Consider the following 21,254-nt stretch of genomic DNA (forward strand, 5'->3'; position numbering starts at 1 on the left):
CTTGACTTATGATAAGAGACACACACGCACATACGTGCACACATGCATGCACGTGTGCACGCACCAGAAGCTACGGCTGGACCTGCACACGCACGGACTCGGTAACAGAGTCGCGGTAACAGTTTAACAAGACATCACCCATGCTCTATCACACACGTGCATCCAGATGGCACACGCGACCACGCACTCGCTCTGGGAAACGCCACACCGCACGCTTTTGAGAGAGAACCCAAATACCTTACCTCGACTCCGCCATCAGTGGTTTGCAAGCTGGAGTAAACATAGCAGAGAGCAACGATGGACTACTTCAGACCACTATGCAGCACAATGGGAGGGGGGGAGGGAGAGAGGGAGAGAGGGAGGGGGGGCAGAGTGGGAGAAAGTGAGAATGAGAGAGAAGGATGGAGGGATAACGAATGGAGGATAAGAAAGACAGAGGCATGAAAGAGACTGACACGGTGCATGTGTGTGAGATGGTGTCAGGAGGTAAGGAAGAACATGGAGACGCGTTCTCTCTTTCACATACGCCCACTCACACACAATTAGCTGTTACCACAACAATGATTAACAGCACGCACCTGCATAACACAAATGCATCACCTTAATATAATACCCACACCAGAAATAGGAAGAATCAAACCAAAAAAGCCCTTTCAGAAATGCAGGCAAGCAAATCCATCAAGATAAATGGCAAACGTACACAATAAATGAGCCCCCGAAGGTGCAGTGCACTGTGATCAAATACAGAAGTATTAGTATTGACTGGGGATCATGGCAAAGTCAATGCCTGAAATAAAAGTAAGTAATTGACTGTGATTTGGTCACTTGCAGATGGTGTGGGACACACACATGCCCACACGCACACACACACACAGAGAGAGAGAGAGAGAGAGAGAGAGAGAGAGAGAGAGAGAGAGAGAGAGAGAGACTTATAAATCCAATCTTTCCCTCAACCATCCTGTCAAACATGTCCTGGCTGATTCGTTTTGATTGTTTAACGGTGCAGCGTGTCTCCTCCAATCTCCTGGCAGATTAGTCTTATGAGAACCAATATGCCTTCTAATTGGTGCACATTCTAGGGTTGCCTTGGTAACCCTTGATTTTTTATGTTCTTTTGGAGTTCTTCCAAAGCAGTTTATTTCCTGAACATACAACATGTACAGTTACATCCGGTATTATCATCGCAAACACTGGTTTATTTATATACCTTTTCATAGTGATGGCTTTGAAATAATTTAATAACAAAATCTGATAGGAATTATTCTATATGTTTATATATTGCGATGTCGGAAAATATCCTTTACAATAGAAAAATACATCTAGTTATATTTTCATGAATATGTGATGTAATTTATTAACTCATGTATAAACGTTATATGCACAGGCTGACTTGCCAAGAACAAAATGGCTTAAATATCACACAATCAACACAAAATATCAACACAACGATGAAGTCAGGTTTCAAAACAAATTAGTGTCATCATGCTGGTGAGACTTGAAAGTCTTTAAACAATACGCTGCATTGATCTGACCTTTCCAGCCTCCCCACATCAACCAGCCACCTGCGCCTTGCAGCAAGAGGACATTTCACAATAGCAGACGCAACAAGTAATGAGAGCATCCCAGTCAGATGCACTGTAGCACTGCGTCTCATACACAATCATAGCCTAATAGCTACAAAGAAGCAAAGAAGAATTGCAGGCGTAATTACTGTTTCCACCACAGTGTGAGTGGACTGAAATAGACGCTGTGCTACTGTCACAGCGGGAACTCATGACTACACTGGGTTGGCAACAGCAGTGTAATATATATGGTAATATGGTCCCATTTCTCTTTACACCGTGACGCAAACCTCGCTCAATGAAATACTAGCGGACTGCCAAGGATGACACACCAGGCCCTAAGTTAAAACAATACACTTGTTTTAACAAAAGTGCTTTGAGTTTTGCTTAACTATCATACAATTTGAAAGCTGAACTGATTCTAAATTTAAGGCCGCCTACATGCTTTTGTAAAGGTAAAACAAATCTTTTTGTTTTACAGTGTAGTCTAATATCGACAGCACTCTGTATAAATGGATAGGCAAAAAATAAACTCACTGAGAGCTCTCATGTTATGAGGTCTGATGACTAATGCGTTGAAAAACATCCTCTAGGTATTCTATCAGAGGGCTTGAGTGACTTGCATCGAAACGTATTCCTCTAAGTTGCATGCTTTTTGTTGCACGCTGATATTGTATTCTGTCTTACTTACAAGTCGCTTTAGATATTTTTTTAAAAATTGCCTGCCAAAGGAACAAATGTTAACGGCTCGTTTGCATCTTACATTACAGTGGATGACTTGCATCTTACGTTATACTTACATACCAGAGCGGATTGTTGCATGTACAGATAGTGGCCCACTCCCCACTGGTCACCGACAGTGACCTTATCACTGGACCTCTCGTGCAAAATGAGACAATTAGTTCAGTGCATCCCGTCGAGAGGCCTCGCGACACGTAATACTGCGACCTAATTACCGCCGCTGCGCATGCGCTCTGTCTACACACAACTCTAGGTTTGAGATTGAGTAGCTCTCTAGTAAGTAGCCTAAAAACGCAGATATACATTTATATTGGCACATCATAAGCATAAGCCCAAGTTTGTGATATATCACAAACCCACGTATTCACCCATGACAGAAAAATAGGTCAGTTTTGATAAGCGACAGAAAAGGGGGAATGGCACAACTCGACGGGCAGCAGTCACATACACGTGACTCATAAACACAAGAGGCAATAACAACTTTATACGTTCATAAAGTAAACCGTGACGCCATGCAGTGGTCGGTTAATGACCAAAGAACATGTTGATATGCTGGATATATTTAGCTACGAGGCTCCACTCAACCAGTGATTTTAACTGGTGATAAACAGGTCCGTGCCTGGTGAACTTGTTGCAGTGCTATATAACCGAGCTGTCAGTTGTTTTGGGTGGTCCGTAACTCGGCATCTAAGCTGTCAAACTGACGATGAAAAAAAAAAAACGAAATGGTGCGCTGAAGTAATTATAGGTTTCGACAACAGGCGTCAATAAGATGTATTAAAGATGCCATTATGTATTCGTAATGACGACACTCGTGCACCATGACGTGAACTTTAGACTTTCTGTTTCACTTTTTCAGAAGTGAAACCATATCACAGAACAACACTATAGCTGTGTTGTTCTGCTCCGTTAGTGGACCATGGCTGATGAAGACGACGTGGAGCAGTGTAGGCACTGGTGAGTTTAAAACTACATCTTGAAACAGCCGTGAGGTTTCGCAGGATCACCTGTATGTGTGTGAAGGTTTAGTCGTGTCATGAGATCATGTCGTCATAGCCTATACGATGCCTGTCCAATATCGCTCCTGTGAATTAAGCATTGTTTAACATGATTTCCTCAAAAGTGAATCGGTATAAGAACTATGTCAAAACTAATACAGTGAAACTCCCTGTGGGAACCAAACGCCTGTGGTATAATACACTGGCAACGTGGCCCCACTGCGATTTTGTTCAAAGTCATTTTGATCATTTCAACTAATGTTTTTAATCGGCTTCGATTGGTAACCTCTTAGTATAATACAAAGAGCGCTTCTGCCATCCTATTGCAATTAAGCTTCTCTGAGAGTGTGTTGAGTGTGTGCTGAGTGTGTGTTTGGGTGCGGGGGGTGTCACGGTTGATTTGGTCTGTGCTAGTGCTTCCTTGTTCTCCTGACAGTAAAAAAGATGTGGCCAAGGCGAATCTCGCCATGCACGAAGCTCACTGCCAGCGGTTCCTCTGTGTGTGCCCCGTCTGTGATGACCTAGTGCCCAAAGAACAGCTCGAAGAACATCGAGTGGAGATACACACTACGGTCATATGACAAAGAATTCGCCAAACTGGTTATATACACTGGGATGCGAAAGTTTAGGCACCTTTGTTAATTTTCCTGATTTACCTTTATAAATAATTGAATGTTTGGATTTAAAAAATCAGTTAAGTATATCATATAGGGGACAAACACAGTGATATTTGAGAAGTGAAATGAAGTTTATATGATTTACAGAAAGTGTGCAATAATTGTCTAAACAAAAAAAGGCAGGTGCATAAGTTTGGGCACTGTTGTCATTTTATTGATTTCAAAACCTTTAGAACTAATTATTGGAACTCAAATTTGGTTTGGTAAGTTAAGTCACCCTTGACCTCCATACACAGGTGACTCCAATTATGAGAAAGAGTTAAGGGTGGCAATTGTACGTTTTTCTCCTCTTTGCATCTTCTCTGAAGAGTCGCAGCATGGAAGATTCAAAACAACTTTCACAAAACAACTTACTAATACTTATTTTTTGTCCATTACCCCCCCGTCAACAATTTACACTCAAACCCCCCGGTCAACAATTTACATGTCCATGTATGATGTGGCTCTTTGCAGTAACACAGTAAAAAAAGTGGCTCTTGGTCTCTGACGGGTTGGCCACCCCTGAACTAGAGATGTTTTGTAAAAATGAAAGGTCTAAAATACCTTCAGCCACAATCCAAACTCTCATTAGAAGCTATAGGAAGGCTGTTATTTCTGCGAAAGGAGGATCTACTAAATATTAAGTTAAGGGTTTTTTTTTGGGTGCCCAAACTAATGCACCTGCCTATTTTTGTTTAGACAATTATTGCACACTTTCTGTAAATCATATAAACTTCATTTCACTTCTCAAATATCACTGTGTTTGTCCCCTATATGATATATTTACCTGCATTTTTTATACAAACATTCAATGATTTATAAAGGTAAATCAGGAAAATTAACAAGGGTGCCCAAACTTTCGCGTCCCACTGTATATAGACCATATAGATATGATGAATGAATAATTAAATTAATCAAGACTGTATATGTATATGATTTTACATTCATTTATAGTAAAAGTAAAATCTTAAAATCCTGTTTTCATCTCATACAGGTAAAATGTAAGAAGTGTAATATGGAGATGGAACGACAAACACTAGGAGACCACGAGGTGAAGATCTCATGTCATGCTCAATAAAGGCATGAACTAAATAAATAAACAAGCAAGACAGCTGTTTATGGCTTTGTGTTTGCATGTCCCTTCTCACAGACAAGCGAATGTCCAGAAAGGTTTGGGAGCTGTGAGTTCTGCGAGCTGGAGCTTCCACTGAGCAGCCTGAAGGAACACACGGTGACATGTGGCAGTCGCACCGAGCGCTGCTCAGACTGCAGCCAGTACGTCATCCTGAAAGACCGACAACATCACGCCCAGATCTGCTCCTCCACACTCATGGAGGAACACCACAATAACAGTCAGTCTCTCCAATGTTACCCTGTCTTCATTTGTGTGTGTGTGTGTGTGTGTGTGTGGGGGGGGGGGGGGGGGGTTGGGTTATGGCCCTTTCCGGGGTTGATGTAAGTGTTCAATGTCATTTTGAAACTAAATCCCTGTGGTTTTATAATGTGGCTGTTGGTCTAAGAGTAAATCTGAAGTCCTAGTCACAGTCCATCAGTTCTATCAGACTTAGCCATTGACTTGCTTCATTGTTCTATTCAGTGATGTGTTAATTAGACCGGCATATAGGGTAGATAGCTGGTATTCCTCCACATGCTGTCTACTTAATTAGTGGCACTGCATAATTATAGACTGTAGCCAGTCTGCTGCCAAGCCATCCTCTACCATGGTCATTACCCAGACCGCTTCTGACTGCAGGTCCCTGGCCACACATTAAAAGGGTGGCGGACAATTCTCAACACAGCAGATGACACGATAGAGATAGTTGTGGGTGTTGAGCAGGTGTGAGTGTGTTAGCCACCTCTGTAGTGATGCTACGTTCTGCTCCTCAATGCTACCTCACCAGCAATGGTTCTGTAGTCAGAAATGGCCAACTGACAAAGGACTTAATAGTGGCAATCTCAAATTGTGTATGTCTATGAAATCTAGCAAGGTGTTTCTAATTGAGTGTTTGCTTTGTTGCATGTTCTGTTGGTGTTTATCAGAAAAGGAATTCCTTAATGACTACATGAAGGCTCCTCCAGTTAATATACAGGACTTCAAGGTAGGGTTATGAGTGCATATTTACTAGAAGAGTATAAAACAAATTTGCACAATTTGCACAAAACAAAATATTTAAACCACACTCATTTTTCTCACAACAGTTTGGTGATCTACATGCTAACACAAGCAGTAAGCCCAAGTCTGGACAGCTCAGCCTTCCAGACCCCAATCTCTCATTCTCAGCTCTGCAGAAGATAAAGACGAACATGTCTGCTGGCCGTGGAGATGCCGACCAGATCAGGCCCTGTCCTCTCTGCCACCTAGCACTTCCGTTAAGAACACTTCAGTGGCATGAGGTACACAGTATGCCATAGATGGCATTACATGGCACATTTATCAGAGTCTGAATAGTTATTTACTCGGCTGAGCAATTTAAATATGTTTCCATTAGCGCACATCTTTCATATGCCATTACCAATAGCTCTTTATTTTTTTGTCTTCATTTAAGAACAAGTGCAAGATTTTTGAAAGTCTCAAGCTGATGAAGTCTCAGAAGTAGTGCTGACCAAGTACGTCTCTGGATCATAACTGGGTAATAACCATTAGATATTATCTCACTGGTTCTCATCTTTTACTGGACGATAATTGATTCTTCACAGCATGGTTGCCAGGACAACTTAACGTGTTCCAAGACCCTTCCCTCAAATAACAATAATGGAGTTGTTATGAGTTATGAATAGTTAGTGTATTGTATAGTCATAGCAATAATTATAACAATATATTACTTTACTTGTCAATGTCACGTTGTGGGGGGGGGGGCCCTACCGGTCGCCCCGGTTACAGCGACAGCGGTCCTGTTTTTGGTCACGTGATGTTCGTCCCTCAGGTGGGCGGGACCTGTGATCCGTCTCACCTGAGGGTCGTTTGTTCGTCTATATACGTCTTGTCTTTGTACCAGTTGACTGCTGGTTATTATTTCCTTCATTTGGAACAATGCACGGGTTTTTGGTTTGCACACTTTCTATTAAACCATCCTCTTTCCCTGCGACTTGGCGTGATCGCTTCCTTGTTGAGTTGCTCACCCTGCCCGTCAGTCAAACATCTTGAGATTGAAATAGATATTGTTTTTTTATTTGAGCATATCTTGCCATAGTACATTTGAATAAATTTTTATATTGTTTAAAATGCATGCATTGTATATGTTAACAATTGTGTATGGACTTTGGTTGTCTGATTCTGCACTTTATTTTAAATTGCTACATTAAACGTGAGAAAGGAGATTGATTACAAGTGTGTATGATGCATTTGTGGTGTGTGTGCATTATTTGTGAACATGTGACAGATCACTTCAGTTCTACTTTGACATCATAAGTGTCAAGATGATGTCATCAAGACTGAATAATAATTCTGGCTTTTGTGAGAATATCTGCTGATTCCTTACTGGACATTACATATATCTCTAATCCCTGAAAGGAAGAAAAAATAGAAAGAAATGCTAAATTATATCTGATTTTAATGTCACAAAATACAATAGATGTCATTACATTATTGAGTATAGACTGAATCTGAACTTTTGAAGGTCTTACCTCCGAACATCAACAACAATATAATTTGATATTTAACTGAAAATCAAAACTATTCATTATTTTGTTTTTCGATTTTGAATATAAAAACAAACCAGACTTGTATTTTTAGTTTTTTATTTGGTGATCCAAACAAAAACTGGAAAATTAAAAAACTGTTTCAGAGCCGAATTTGATTTTGATTTTTTAACTTGACGCATATGTGTAAGTCATGTTTAGCGTCATGGTAAGTCATTAAAAGTTGCTAACGTTTGTAAAATTGGACATTCATAACAAACATTGAACTGCCACAAAATCTGATCAATTTGTTTACCTGGTCGACGTTTGTATTGGGAGTTCCCATCCGAACTTTTGTGTTTGTTGTCCGCCATCGTGAATCAAAACTGTAATGTGTTTTACACTTCTGCCACCACTAAGGGGCAGTATAACGTCCTCGTAGGCAGACACCAGAACCTTGTAGAGCAAAATTTAGCGTTGTGGTCTAGACCAGAGACGGGCTCTGTTCGAAATAGACTACTACATACTGGATACTGCATACTGGACTCAGTATATACTGGATACTGCATACTGGTCCTCGTAGTAAATGCAGTACAGTTTCCAGTATGCAACAAAAGCAAAGCACACTACGGGGTCACGTGAACGTAGCGTTGCATGATGGGATGCAGTACACCACGAAGATAGCTCTGTTCGCGTACTGGAATATTTTGCGGAAGTAGTAGGTCATCCGGGTATGTTTCGCGTACTGGAAAATTTCATTTTGGTCACATACTGCATACGGCATACTGATTTGGGGCTCGATCAGTACGCCAGTAGTATGTAGTAGGCTATTTCGAACACAGCGCATGACTCTGTTCGAAATAGCCTACTACATACTGGATACTGCATACTGGTCCTCGTAGTATGCAGTACAGTTTCCAGTATGCGACAAAAGCAAAGCATACTACGGGGTCATGTGCACGTAGCGTTGCATGATGGGATACAGTACACCACGAAGATAGCTCTGATCGCGTACTGGAATATTTTGCGGAAGTAATAGGTCATCCGGGTATGTTTCGCGTACTGGAAAATTTCATTTTGGTCACATACTGCATACGTCATACTGATTTGGGGCTCGATCAGTAGTATGTAGTAGGCTATTTCGAACAGAGCCCGTATCTCTGGTCTAGACCAGGGTTTATCAATCAGTGGGCCACGGACCACCAGGGGGCCGCGAAGCACCATCTAGAGGTCCGCAGGCTTATCCTCAGAGGGAGCTACTAGTCTGTAGTGAGCACGGTAAATCATAAAAGTACACCTTAAAAATGTTAAATTTAGAACGATTAAAATTGATAGATTAATAATGTTCACATTATATTCATTAATATAAAAGTACCTAAGAAAAAAAGCCCCAAAGTAATTACGTCATCGGTTCAAGGCTACGGTGCCCTTTTTTCCAGACAGTTAACTAGCTAGCTAACTAGATGGAGAAGTTTTCGAAACGACACAAGAAAAGTGAACATGTTCTTCAGAAAAAGCAAAAAATCAGCAGATATACAGAGCCAGCTTTTGGACAGAATTAAAGAAAGTCCACGTTATGCTGTGCAGCTAGACGAGTCAACTGACGTTAGCAACGCATCTTTACTGCTCGTTTTTGTGACAACCCAGATCTCAAGTTTTCAGTGTCAGCACTTAGTAATAAAAGTTAAAAACAGTTTTACACAAAAGTTGAGTTTTTTTCCTGGGGGCCTTGACTTTGGAGTGATTTTTGTTTCAAAAGTTCCACAGAAGCAAAAGTAAATCTGCAGGCAAAATTCTTAGCATCAAGAGCAGAAAGTATATGTTATGCAAAACAGGAAAAAATATATCAAAAGTATATTTTTTAAATATAATTGGTTATTTGAAAATTATTTTCGTTTGCATTTTGACAAGTTTTTGGTTCCATTGTTTTTGGTTTTTTTTTTATTTTCCCAGTAAGGTCTTTTGCTTCTGGAATCTCTCTTTGCTTCTGCTTCGTTTTTTGCTTCTGACTTTTGGAACACATTTCACATGTGGGAGGTTCTTAGATGAAGGCGTTCCTCTGCAATCTCCATCACTGATTCTGGACTGACACAGAGCTCTGAAACCACCTCTGGGACCAAGCCACACCCACCCCACCAGCTTCCCAGCGTTTTCAAACATGGCAGAACGCGGGGGTTCTGTTTCACAGCAGCATGTAAACCGAGTTTTACCATTAAAGTTTGTAATTAATTGCTAAATGTATGTAAAAAATGTAAAAAAAAAATGTAAGTGTATTTTGAGTGGTTGTAGGAAGGTAACAAAACCAATACATCTTAAAATGTAGACTTTATTAGAAAATGTTTACAAGCAAGTATATAGACCTTGAACCAAATCTGTGGTCATGTATGTTTTGCATGACAGACATGAAAATGAGTCATATATATGAGCTAAATTTGGGCCAAATGTAAATTAAATTCACTAGAGCTGTGCCAGTTCTGGCCCAAATTCAGACCAGAGGATTTTGGGGTCAAAGGTCAAAATCATTCTTTCAGAAGCGGACCCCTACTTTATCAGTTCTACTGTGATATCATAAGTGTCAATATGATATAATAATATTATAAATATGAATAATAATTCTGGCTGAGACTGAATAGACTGTATCTGAACTTTTGAAGGTCTTACCCCCCAACATCTATTTTCAGAATGGAGTACACAGAGAGGCCAAAAGCAGAGAACGAGCTAAATGGGGCTGAAAAGCTTATGGGGGAGGAAGCAGACCTGACTGAATGCTTCGGTCGAAGTGGGCTTTCCTCCCAGACGTGTGTCTACGCCAGGTCTTCTGGTGGCTCCATGACCTGGACCGAGCCCGGGCGGCTCTAGTGTGCCGTCACTGGCACCACGCTGTCCGCTCCCCCTCGCTGTGGCACCATCGGTCCCTCCACGTCTCCAAACGCATCTTCCGAAGCCGACGCTCCAAGCTGGAGACTACCTGCAATCCTACGGCAGGTACCTGGAAACCTTGGAGGTGGTCTTCACGCAGCCCATGTACTCCCTGCTGGCCTGGCGCTACCAGCAGAACCTGCGCTCCTTCCTCGCCGCCCTGTGCCAAGCCGGCAGTCCCTGACGGTCCACCACATGGAGCTGGATCGCTCGGCCTGGTGCCGCCGCATCCACAACGCTCTGGTCCGCAGCACAAGCTTCTTCCTGCCCCACCAAGGCTCGCATCTCGGCTGCCTGAGGGGGGCTCGTTTCAACCCGCTCCTGGGTCTGGAGGTACTGGAAGCAGCATTGGCCGCCCGGCAGCACCTCCACCTTAGCCGCCGCCCCGGACTGGCCACCCTGAACCTCCAGGACTTCTTCGCCCAACCCTTCGCCATCTACAACACACCCGACTTCGCCAAGGTGATGCGAAGGTTTCAAGGCCCGTTCAACCTCACGCTGAACAACAGCTGCGTGTCAGATGAGCTGCTGACGGCTCTGGCCTCATCCTGCGTCTATCATCACGGGGCTGGCTCTCTACGTTCCTTCACTCTGCACTGCCATGTGCATGATCCCCACCTCCAGACAATCAGAGGAGATGCATGGGCTCTGCTGGCCCAGAGGTGCCCTGCTCTCAAGGTGGAGATGTTAGTGGAGCAGATCCTCGCCATCGAGCAGCTCACGCGCATCTTACTGTGTGAGATCCCCCTACACGCTCTCACCCTTACCAGCCGCTATTTTAATGAGTTCAACTGGACCGCTAAGCCAGCCCTTGTCAACCTGATCCCCACGTTCAGGACATGTCTGCAGGTGAGAGGAGAGGAGGAAGCATGTGACAAACAGTTCACAAATAGCTACCTCTATTTTTAAACCCCACCACACATCTCCAGGTTTAAATTTCTCACTTGTAGCTGTAGACTTATATATTAATTTTAATGAAATCATATGCCTGAAGATTAATAACTAAAAGGAAGGTTTGATGAGGTTAAATAAGGGAGCCTCTTCCTTTCGTGGCTCGAACATGATGATTTGTTGAGACCTAGTTAAATGAGAAAATACATGTCTTCATCTAGAAGCTGATTCTGGACATCAACAACAGTCATGAAACTGGACGAGGAACTGATGGAGGTTGTTACCGTGTGCAGCAAACTCACCTACCTGGAGGTCTCGGCCTTTCTGGACGTCAGTTTCTTGGATCGACTTCTGCAGAAATGCCTACACAAGCAATGCAATCTCCAGACCATAAAAATAAGCCTGTCTTTATCTTTATCTTTATGTCCTTTTGCATTGTGTAACCTTTCCATGAGATAAAACATTTTTGAACAGTCCTGTGTCCATCATTGTGGAAATGTACCCATTTAATGTTGGACATGCAATTCTAAAAGCTGTTTGGATTAAGTCCTTGATGCTGCTTCAAGCAAACATTCTGCCACACTTGAATAAATTCTCCCTCTGCGTTTGTAATTTCCATGTGCCACTGTAAATGTTGGAGCATTTCACCAGGTGGCCAACACCCAGAAAATTACTTTTGCTTCATAGAGACAAAATGACAGTAGACCAGGCAGCACAAAAACTGAATTAGTGTTTGGGTTTTTTCTATACTCAACACAAGTGTCCTCATTAAGTTATTTTATGATTTATATTTTAGGCAGCAATGTGCATATTTGATAAGCCACAATTTAGTGAACATTAAACCTAATCTTACACTAATTTGAAAGGGTAATTTCTGTTTATTGTAACTGAGTTTATTAATTAATGCCTTTGAATTTTGTCTCTATAAAACATGCACATACAGCAAGAAAAAAAAGTCAGCTATATGATATTTATTTGTTTGAGAAGAGACTTGAAAATACGTCGCTATGCCGCAGGTACGTCTGTACATGAACAAATACGAGACCCGTGAGGAGGACGAGATGCTGGAGGAACTTGGTGATCGCTACAGTCAACTCATAGACTCAGAGATCAGCTACGTCGTAAAGACCTTCCCCATGCTCTGATGTGTGGGCAGCGCCATATCCAAGAATCAAAGTGCATTGTGATGTACAGTACAACTGTAATCATATTTACCCATCAATCCACAGTGCATTTTGCCTCTCTGGCAACATTTGCATCCCATCATATAATTTGCTCTTACACACTGATGCATTATTATAAGAGGAAAAATAACACAAGCAATACAAGCAAATGGATGTTTTCCTGTTTAAAAATCTTAGCTGTTTATTTTTGGTTTTGCTTTTGCTACAAAACACTTTATGACAAAGCAATGCCAATTGACACCTGTGCCTCCTGATCCCGTGTGTCCTGTTCAAAATCTGTGGATGGTGATTGGCTGACGGAGCTGGGAGCAGATCACTTCATCTATGTAGAGCGAGTGTGATTTGACCTGGATCTCCTCCTCTAGGAGCAGCTGGTTTCGGGTCAGGGCTTTGAGCTCCATCTCCGCCTGGGCTAAGCCCTCTTTCAACCTGCCACACGTGCAGGAAAACATGTTCGTGTTAGGGTGTTGATCTGAAGCGACGAACACAATTAGAACACTGTTAATGTATAATGTAAATGTCTGCTTCACCACGGCAAACCTGTGGGTGTTTCCTGCTCACCTTGCGATGTGCTCGGTGAGCTGCTGCACCTCAGAGAGCAGGCGTGTGTGCACTGGGTCACAGCAGAGCTCGATGCCAGGGCGCTGGCTGCGGGCCTGCAGCCGTGCCCGGGCTACGTTCAGAGGAGCCTCCTTACCCGCGATGGCCACGCCAAGATCCGCCAGGTTCTGCTCCTGGCTCGCGATCTCCGCCAGAAGCTAAAAAAGACATAAGAAAGGAAAGGACAGGTTCAGGACAGCTCGCTAACACAGGGTTCAGGTGTAGTCAGCAAGTTAGCATGCCCCACGTTTTACATCGGAAAATAGTGCTAATTACGTTTACATATCTGAAAATAATGGTAGTGACCATTTTCAATGTTACCAGTATGCAGTAAATAGATGACAAGAACTGAAATGATAAGGAGGCCAATAATTATTGGAACAGTAAATGATTACAATAAAAATTTAAAAGATTGAACAGAAAACCCTAAATCTCCACTTGCTGAGAAAGACATGTTGGAGTCTTGCAGGGCACCTTGTTGAGCTGGTCTTCCATCCGGCCTTTGGCGCTGCGGCTCTCGTGCACACGGCGGTCCAGGGCTGCGTCGGTGGCCCTCCACTGCTGCAGCACGTCCGCGGCCGTCTGCTCCAACAGGCTGTCGACCAGAGCCCGCAGGGACACCGAGTTGCTCCTCTCCCTCTCCGCCTTGGCGATGTTCATGTCGGTGAAGGTCTCCCATTCCTGCGGCGTCACCGTCACTCTGGGACTGGGGTCAACGGACGTTCTGTCAGAAGTGCCGCACGACAGAGTCTAAAGACTTGGTCACGCTTTAATATCTGCTGGGGGCTGAAGTTGCTTCTATTATGTACATTAGTGAAACATACGTTTGCTCTTAAAGTATCGGTGCTGCAAAACGGGGCCTGAAGCACAGGCTCACTTAGGAAATTCAAGTTCTGTCTGTCTGTCTTTACCCTCCTGCGGTGAACTGCGCAGACCCAATCTGCTCATCCACTCTCACTGAAGTGCTGGTGAGCACAGAGCAGAAATCATCAATGTGTTCTGCCCTATATTTATCTTGCAGGTCCTTCTCCAGGTAGTATTTGGCTGAGCGGTTTAGCCTGAAACGGAGAAACCAGATGGAAACAGTGAAAGAGATTGGGGAAAAATGCATATTCACGCAACGAAAAAAAAAACAAAGAACACAAAACTGACATTAAAATGGAAATTACTATTATAACTGCCTATAACAGAAAACAACTCATTGTACAATGGCAAAATACAATAGTGTGAACCAGTAAACAGTGGTTATGGTACTCAGTTACATGGAGGTTGGATGAGGTGAAAGAAATTAGACCCACCTGTGGCCACACAGGCAAAGATTCCCCAGCCCTCACCTGATCTGCTCGATCATCTGCTCCAGAGTTCGCTGCAGGAGGGCCACGACTCCCTCAATCACCTCCTTCTCCTTCAGTAGCTCCTTCTCTGCCTCGTCACTCACCAAGTCTACGGCCACTCGTCCCTGTCTGAGCGCAAAGTCAACACACTGCGTATTCAAAACTGGGCACGAGATCACGACTGGAGGATGGTGCTTCACAATGACATGCAAGAGTCTCTCTCACCTCTCTTTCAGGCACTCCAGGGTGGCTTTGAGGGGTTCTGAGAGGCTTTCCAAGGCTCTCTCCACCCGGTTCTTGTAAGTGATGAGCACATCGATCTCTTGCACCATCTCCTGCACCTTCTGGTCTAGCTCCAGCTTCCAGAACTTAATGTCTTTAATTCTATGCTCTGAGGGAACGGTTCACAGAAACAAAGAGAATAAACACAACTGTGCAGTATCTCAATACGCGATGGAGACCTATTAAAATGTTCTGACTGCTTTGATAACTCAAGGCGCCGTTACCCAGCTTCTTGTTGGCATCTTGCTGCAAGCGACTGGCTGACTTTTCGCTCTCCTCCATCAGTCTTTTGCACTGGGCAGTAAGGCGCTCCGAGCGTGCCCGCTCGGCCTCTGCGGCCCCTAGGCGCACCTGGTTTGCACATTTCCACTCAGAAGGTAGAAATTTATGAGGCGGCTCCATCACTCCAGACATGGCGCTGTGACACAAGGTCGGGGTGACCGTTTCAGATCTGAGATAAAACTACACACCACTTCCCCAAGTTCGGTAACTGCAGTTGTTTAGCTAATGAAGCACATAGTGTTAAACTAAAAAAAAGTTTTAAATAATTAATTTAAAAGAAACTTAAGAGAAAAAGATACACATTAATGAGTAAAGATGAGTTTGATGAGTTTGCTTAACAAGCTAGATGGCATCATTTGACTGATTATTGCTGCCGAGCTTGGCAAGCGGTTAATACGGCAAGAATATTAATGTCAACTACATCATCTGAGTTTGGTTAACCTTAGACGTATTTTAATAGTAATATAAAATATTAAAACATTAACGTTAGGCTAACTGGATGGTCCACATAAACTCCAAACATGAACCTCTGGTAATTGTTCAGGAGGAACAGGTTATCGGCACAAACGTACGCATCCTACCTGCCAGAAACACGTTAATCTCTGTAAAGGTTCGGCCCGCTGCCGTCTGGAAATAAAAGTCCCCGTAACCTACAAACCCTGGTATCCCATAGTAAACAAAACGGTTACTATAGCTACAACACGCAAAACGACACGTCCGCTGGAAAAAACCGCTAAAGAGGAACGTGTCCATTAACATACAAAGACAGTACACATACAAAGACAATAAACCGCGATTATACTATTGGAAAGAAGGCTGCAAAACGATTTTATTCGATCCAAATTTATTTCAATCTTTTGCTTCTTTATATAAAATATATATTGGTGTGTACATGGAAATGTGACTTATAATTTACATTTGTGTACCACAACTCATAAATACTGTAAACTATCAATATATCTGTGTTCCATATATTAAGAAATAAGTATACATAACAAAACAATCATAAGTGATAACACATACACATCTTGCTTTACAAATACTCTAATATGCAGGCAGCATCTCGGTTAATAACTTGTTAAATACTTGTTAAATCATAAACTACATGTCAAATAATCAGTGCAAAGTGACCCCTTTCTACAGTACTTTTTCACAATAAATTCTGTATTCTGTAACATTTACATAAAACTAAATGCCATCATTACAGTAATACTGGCAGCTAGGAGAGGGGAGTATCGATATCATGGAGCTAAAAAACTCAAATGCACATTTAGAAGTTTCTCATGTTACAGTGACTGTAAGGCAAGAGCACGGAAATGTAACACTCAGTGAATAGAAAATTTATATTTTTTAAAACAACTCTTCTTATCGGCCTCTGGAAACTGGAATTTCAAGGTTAAAATTGCATAAAATGAATATCATGGAATATAAAGAAAATAAAGAGGAAACCTGAACACTACACAATATTCTGATAAAATTGCACTTGCTAGAATTCTTTAAAGTCTGAAAGTGCACTGTTGGTCAAATGAAGAAGGCGTGGGTGGTCCTACTGACTGCTCCAGTCTGTATCCTTTGGCCAGAAGCCTTCTTCAACCACTGCTCTGGACGCATGCACCTGTCACAACAGACATATGAGGTATGTACATGTTAACGGTATGTGCTTTAAATCCTATTCTAATGCATTCTTGCCATAGGAAGTGAGGTTTGAGTGTGGAACATGCCTACTTACTGTAAAAGGTTCACTAATGCCCACAATGCATTGCAGGTTACTGCTGTAATAGCAGAGGACACATTCTCCTCCTATAACTGGAATTTCCTCCTTGCACACATAAACCTGTGAGGGGAAAAAAACACAGGTGTCCTAAAGTTCTTAGTGTAAACATAGCAGAAGACTAGCAGGTATCCCGTTACCTGTACGAGTCCGTCATTGAAAGACACTTGGTTATCCTTCACCCAGGTGTAGGTGATGTAGTCGTAAATGCTTTTGAACCCCACCTATGCAAGAGATCGTCGATCATTTCTCAATACAAGTCACAGGTTTTGCATGTTTCCATCATACGTGGTCAGGGAGTGCCGGACCTTATACAGGCCGATCCAATCCCAGGTGCTGGACGGAAACGGCTGCAGCTGGCTGTAAGTCACCATGGCATCCAGGTCGGCGCTCCACTCGCCCTCGGCAGACAGGCGCACCAGCGGGGAGTCGTACAGCTTCCGCAGCTAGAGACAAGACCACAGGAGCAGAGGAGCAACGTGACGCACATCACCATACGAACACCTGGACGTGGTGACAGAAGAGAGAACTATGGGGATCACCTCCAGGCTGAAGATGCCGATGACGGGTTTATGGTCGCTGATGGCGTACTCCATGTTGCTGGTGTAGACGTCCTGCGCCAGATTCAGAGGGTACTCGTCCACGACTTCCTCCGACATGATCTTCTGCTGTCTGGCCGCATCATCGACGACACCATCCACCTTGTTGTCTTCGGACACATCCTTAGGCGGAAGCGCCTTGGTCTTGAGCCGCCACAGAATCCGATCGCACCACGCAGGTTTCCGTTTCTTGCCGCTGACCCAAATCACAAGCAAGAGTTTGAGAGGGGAGCGTGAACAGAAACATTAAATGCCACTTGTTGATCTTCCAGAATGTATAATTAATTTTAATCTGCTTTCCCTGAAGTGGCACAGTGTTACATAAATCGTCCTATTTTAAGATTAAGATGTTACAACGCTTTGGAGAAACTCAGTCCTAATCTAAACCTTATTGTCCATCGTTTCGATTCTCAGCCTCCAAGCAATATAACTTATCTCTTATTAGCTTTATGATAGCATAGGCAGTTATGCAGTCATGCAGCACAGTGCATCATTACTGTTGCAACTAAAGCAATGAGTTTTGTGGACCAAGGCCTTTCCATATCAAAAGCACACACACGTACAGATGGCTAAACAGGCGATGACACCACCACCATATGTAGTGCCTGGAGGGTTATTTAATTACTATAGAGACCAAAATAAGTAACATGTGTGAGATGGACAGTATGGCAGCGTCTGTGCGTGCTGAAGTTAAAGAGTCAAATGAAACTCAGCCTCTAACCCATCTACAGCTGCTACACTATGAGGGCCTGAAGCATTTCAATAGAAGAATACCCATGTAATAACATAGAAAGCAGATGTTAATTCTGTGAAGCATTCACATGGAAATGAAAGGAGTTAACACTACCTACAACTGGCTAGGAAACGCATAAAGCATTTCTCATACATTGGACTGCTAGCATGGTAGTGTTACAGAAAGAGAGCTACATGTGAGATGGTGTTGGCCTGTGTTATGTGAAGAGTGCTAGTACTGAGACAAAAGGCTGTAGCCAGAAAGAACAGTGCATCGTTTCTATCAGTGAGAGGAAAATGGAGACTATAGGAAAAAGCATAAGGGAGGATCTGGTTGAGAATATGGGGGAATTTAATTCTTACTTAAGCTCAAACCAAGCCTTCTGTACCCTGGAAGGGTGAGAGAGAACAAAATATATGAGTAAAATCAAAGGTTATGTAGCTATGGCAGATAACAGGGAATGCCAACTTTCACTGAAGGGAGTGTTTTTTTCTCAGAAAGGTCAGCTCTGAGAAATATTATGACTGAATACTGCATGTGTGTGTTTTAGTCGTTGGGTACCAGACATGTAAGGCCACCTACCTTGAATCATAGTTATCAGAGTTCAAGTCAAACTTATAGGTGGGTGGAAAATTGAGGAGTCCTTCGTCAAACTGCTGCAGTACACGCACCGTCTTCTTCATCATAGTCAACTGAAGAATCAACAGGCAAAACAAACATACTAAAACAATCCACAAACGTAAGAAATCCACATAGAAAGACCACCAGAACTGGACTTCAGTACCTACCTGGTCCTTAGACCAAAGTAAGTGGAAGTTTTGGCTGGAAATACAGTTGCGAACGAAGTGCATTCCATGGTCTTCAATGCGAAAATTTAAATCTCCAAACCAAAAGACCACCCTAATTATTAAAAAGAGACAAAGTGGAATCAACAAGACACAGAGAAAGAGCAAGCATCGTTTTTCAGAAACGAACTTATACTGACTTATGGTCTAGGATAGAACTGGGGCTTCTGCCGTCAAAGGACTGTGAATCCAGGATGTACTCAAACTCATCCACGCGTTCGGAGGCATATTTCATGTGGGCAGCTAGGTGACAGTTGAGAAAACAGAGTGCATGGCCATAGAAGGACAGACTGATGGTCACACCTCCTTTATTACCCTGAGTGGAAGAGAGAGAGAGAGAGAGAGAGAGAGAGAGAGAAACCCAGTCAGTCCCAGAACATGGAGTGACCCAAGAGTTATTGATGAGAGCGAGAGAAGGTCGTCGGGTTTCAGTGTTTTTTTTTTTTATTACTATAATTGGGGCCCAGAACACACATATGTCTGCTGGCTTGGTAAGATCACACATGTGGTCACACGTTTATACAGGCTTACCCAATAGCCATAGATCCCAGTGCGGGTGTATGTGACCCGAATGTCTCTGATGAAGGGGACGTGGTCCAGCTCAGAAAATAACAGAAGGAGGAGACCCTGCATTCGTATGGAAGACACCTGAGCAAATAAGAGAGACAACATGGACCTATTATTTTCTTTACAAATTAGTTTTAAAATGCTGCTACTCAACCACAATGCTGCCAGTACATTCAGAACATGAACATAGCAAAATATTCCAAGCACAAAATCCACATGTAGTGGCCAGTACAGTAGCGAGAATCAAGCCATCTATATCCACCAATCACCTTTCTAAGAAGTAAGTCAAATTGCTACCAAGGCAACCAAAACATAGTTTATCTAGAGGAACATTCGCTAGAGAGGCCTAGAAGAAGATGTACTTTAACGTAGCCCAGTGGAGCCAGCGTGTTCATGAAGAGGCGAGTCCAAGAGTCCTCAAAGGCCAGGTCTGCCACAAACTTCAGGGGCGCTGCCCTCACTTCTTGTAGACTGGTGGTAACCAGATTAACAGGTCAGTCAAGAATATTCATACACAAGTTACAGTGTCACATACATACAATAAACATAGCTGAGACATCATTTGACTGGGCAAATGTGAATGTGAGACATCATTTGACTGGGCATATTTCTTATCTAATATTTGTTAATCAAAAGCAAGTTTATGTTGCAAAGTCAATATATTTCAGCATTATTGTCAAAATGAAGATAAAAGATATTGTACAAATGCTCTGCACAGATGGTTTGATCCGAGTCCAAATGCGACAGATTCACCCACCCAATGACGTAGAGATCCGGCTTGTGGGTGGAGCTGAGCTGTAGCAGTGAGCTGACATCATCAGGAGGCTCGGCTGTAGCAACATTCCACGTGACCATGTAGAGCCTGGAGGAAGAATGAAAGAAATAAAGAGGATTTATGGAAAGAATTCCACCAACACGATAATCCCAAGGACAGACTTAATAACTTTAATGTGAGGCAGCTTGTCCACAATGCCTTTCAGGTTCTTACCTCCTGAATTACCCATCTCACATGCTCCAGTCTTACTGGAAGCAGCTCCCCTGAAATTCCTAAACCATCTCGGCTAATCAGGTCACGACATACAAAGCAAAATGCCCTGCAGATTAGGATCTCACCCTGATCAATCCATCTTATGGCACAGACTTTGTTTTTCCCCCAGAAGCCAGCTTTCTACGTCTATACAGACCTCAAGACACAGCCATTCAGACAAAGACCGTTATTGTTGCCACAGAAGAAATAAATGCTGGAGTCAAGGTTTTGTTTTGGTTTTTCTAATTTCTTCACTTTGCCAACATGCATTTAAAAGTAAACCTGAACTGTTCGTTCATGGGTCTCCTAGCAAGGTGAAAAGAAAAATCCTGTGGTGAGGCAGGCGAGGATGTTATTGTCAGGGTCCAGCTCATCCACTAAGTGGTTAGCAGAGCCAGATGTTGTCATGGAACCACACGTCTGCCCACGTACTGGGTCCCAACCCTGGCCACCATGTCTGAGCACATTCACACGTTTGTGCTGAAATGCATGCTAGGTTATGCAATCTATAGCATCCCAATGCTTAAGCCAACTTGAATTACCTTCATGTCGTCCCCCTCCCCAATGAACAGAATCCATTCATTCTGTCTGGTTTGTAATGAGAAACTTAATCACTGAAGTCTAATCCCCTACTTTAATATTACA

General features: G+C 42.9%; 5 protein-coding genes across 7 annotated transcripts in view; 2 read left to right on the forward strand and 3 right to left on the reverse strand.

The window, feature by feature from the left end:
• The window catches only part of rap1gap2a (RAP1 GTPase activating protein 2a), a 50,268-nt gene extending 49,942 nt beyond the window's left edge, over positions 1-326 (reverse strand). The window contains exon 1 of the mRNA XM_076977310.1: positions 243-326. Coding sequence (XP_076833425.1) covers positions 243-283 — 41 coding nt within the window. The 5' untranslated portion in view covers positions 284-326. The remainder of the gene's footprint in view (positions 1-242) is intronic.
• Positions 327-3,115: 2,789 nt separating this feature from the next.
• On the forward strand, positions 3,116-7,311 carry xaf1 (XIAP associated factor 1). Its single transcript, XM_076977140.1, has 7 exons — positions 3,116-3,260; positions 3,738-3,873; positions 4,952-5,008; positions 5,108-5,309; positions 5,998-6,056; positions 6,157-6,351; positions 6,504-7,311. The coding sequence occupies exons 1-7, from the start codon at positions 3,223-3,225 to the stop codon at positions 6,552-6,554; spliced, it is 738 nt and encodes a 245-aa protein (XP_076833255.1). The 5' UTR covers positions 3,116-3,222; the 3' UTR covers positions 6,555-7,311.
• LOC143478178 (F-box only protein 39-like) lies at positions 6,521-11,844 on the forward strand. The gene is given in 6 exon segments (XM_076977139.1): positions 6,521-6,587; positions 10,257-10,536; positions 10,539-10,670; positions 10,673-11,343; positions 11,607-11,638; positions 11,640-11,844. Coding segments are annotated over 5 exon segments (1,236 nt in total). The 5' UTR covers positions 6,521-6,587; positions 10,257-10,340.
• Positions 11,845-12,737: 893 nt separating this feature from the next.
• Positions 12,738-15,811, reverse strand: tekt1 (tektin 1). Of its 2 annotated transcripts, none has more exons than XM_076976499.1 (8): positions 15,649-15,811; positions 15,010-15,203; positions 14,729-14,894; positions 14,504-14,632; positions 14,081-14,227; positions 13,644-13,875; positions 13,131-13,327; positions 12,738-12,998 (listed from the first exon to the last, which is right to left on the reverse strand). In XM_076976499.1, the coding sequence occupies exons 2-8, from the start codon at positions 15,197-15,199 to the stop codon at positions 12,839-12,841; spliced, it is 1,221 nt and encodes a 406-aa protein (XP_076832614.1). In that variant the 5' UTR covers positions 15,200-15,203; positions 15,649-15,811; the 3' UTR covers positions 12,738-12,838. The 2 variants fall into 2 exon arrangements, with proteins under 2 accessions (XP_076832614.1, XP_076832613.1); XM_076976498.1 differs by having other exon boundaries at positions 13,644-13,893.
• Positions 15,812-15,970: 159 nt separating this feature from the next.
• inpp5ka (inositol polyphosphate-5-phosphatase Ka) lies at positions 15,971-21,110 on the reverse strand. Of its 2 annotated transcripts, XM_076976494.1 has the most exons (12): positions 20,340-21,110; positions 19,945-20,053; positions 19,547-19,663; positions 19,156-19,331; positions 18,959-19,070; positions 18,753-18,862; positions 18,533-18,559; positions 17,381-17,633; positions 17,147-17,284; positions 16,979-17,062; positions 16,797-16,901; positions 15,972-16,682 (listed from the first exon to the last, which is right to left on the reverse strand). In XM_076976494.1, the coding sequence occupies exons 1-12, from the start codon at positions 20,435-20,437 to the stop codon at positions 16,614-16,616; spliced, it is 1,398 nt and encodes a 465-aa protein (XP_076832609.1). In that variant the 5' UTR covers positions 20,438-21,110; the 3' UTR covers positions 15,972-16,613. The 2 variants fall into 2 exon arrangements, with proteins under 2 accessions (XP_076832610.1, XP_076832609.1); XM_076976495.1 differs by lacking the exon at positions 18,533-18,559 and having other exon boundaries at positions 15,971-16,682.
• Positions 21,111-21,254: the final 144 nt, after the last annotated feature.

This window comes from Brachyhypopomus gauderio, chromosome 16 (genome assembly GCF_052324685.1).
Source record: "Brachyhypopomus gauderio isolate BG-103 chromosome 16, BGAUD_0.2, whole genome shotgun sequence".
Classification (NCBI taxonomy): Eukaryota; Metazoa; Chordata; class Actinopteri; order Gymnotiformes; family Hypopomidae; genus Brachyhypopomus; species Brachyhypopomus gauderio.

What these genes read in the sequence shown, in the direction of transcription:
- xaf1 (XM_076977140.1), top strand. Translation starts at nt 3,223, where the DNA reads ATGGCTGATGAAGACGACGTGGAGCAGTGTAGGCACTG. An exon ending in GAGTGGAGATACACACTACG is followed by an intron (nt 3,874 to 4,951) that starts GTCATATGACAA and finishes CATCTCATACAG; the next exon opens with GTAAAATGTAAGAAGTGTAA. An exon ending in AAACACTAGGAGACCACGAG is followed by an intron (nt 5,009 to 5,107) that starts GTGAAGATCTCA and finishes CCCTTCTCACAG; the next exon opens with ACAAGCGAATGTCCAGAAAG.
- tekt1 (XM_076976498.1), bottom strand. Translation starts at nt 15,199, where the DNA reads ATGTCTGGAGTGATGGAGCCGCCTCATAAATTTCTACCTTCTGAGTGG. An exon ending in CTGGAGTGCCTGAAAGAGAG is followed by an intron (nt 14,633 to 14,728) that starts GTGAGAGAGACT and finishes CTTTGCGCTCAG; the next exon opens with ACAGGGACGAGTGGCCGTAG. An exon ending in CAGATGATCGAGCAGATCAG is followed by an intron (nt 14,228 to 14,503) that starts GTGAGGGCTGGG and finishes TCTCCGTTTCAG; the next exon opens with GCTAAACCGCTCAGCCAAAT.
- inpp5ka (XM_076976494.1), bottom strand. Translation starts at nt 20,437, where the DNA reads ATGGTCACGTGGAATGTTGCTACAGCCGAGCCTCCTGATGATGTCAGC. An exon ending in TCAATGACGGACTCGTACAG is followed by an intron (nt 16,902 to 16,978) that starts GTAACGGGATAC and finishes TTCCCCTCACAG; the next exon opens with GTTTATGTGTGCAAGGAGGA. An exon ending in GCATTAGTGAACCTTTTACA is followed by an intron (nt 16,683 to 16,796) that starts GTAAGTAGGCAT and finishes CTGTTGTGACAG; the next exon opens with GTGCATGCGTCCAGAGCAGT.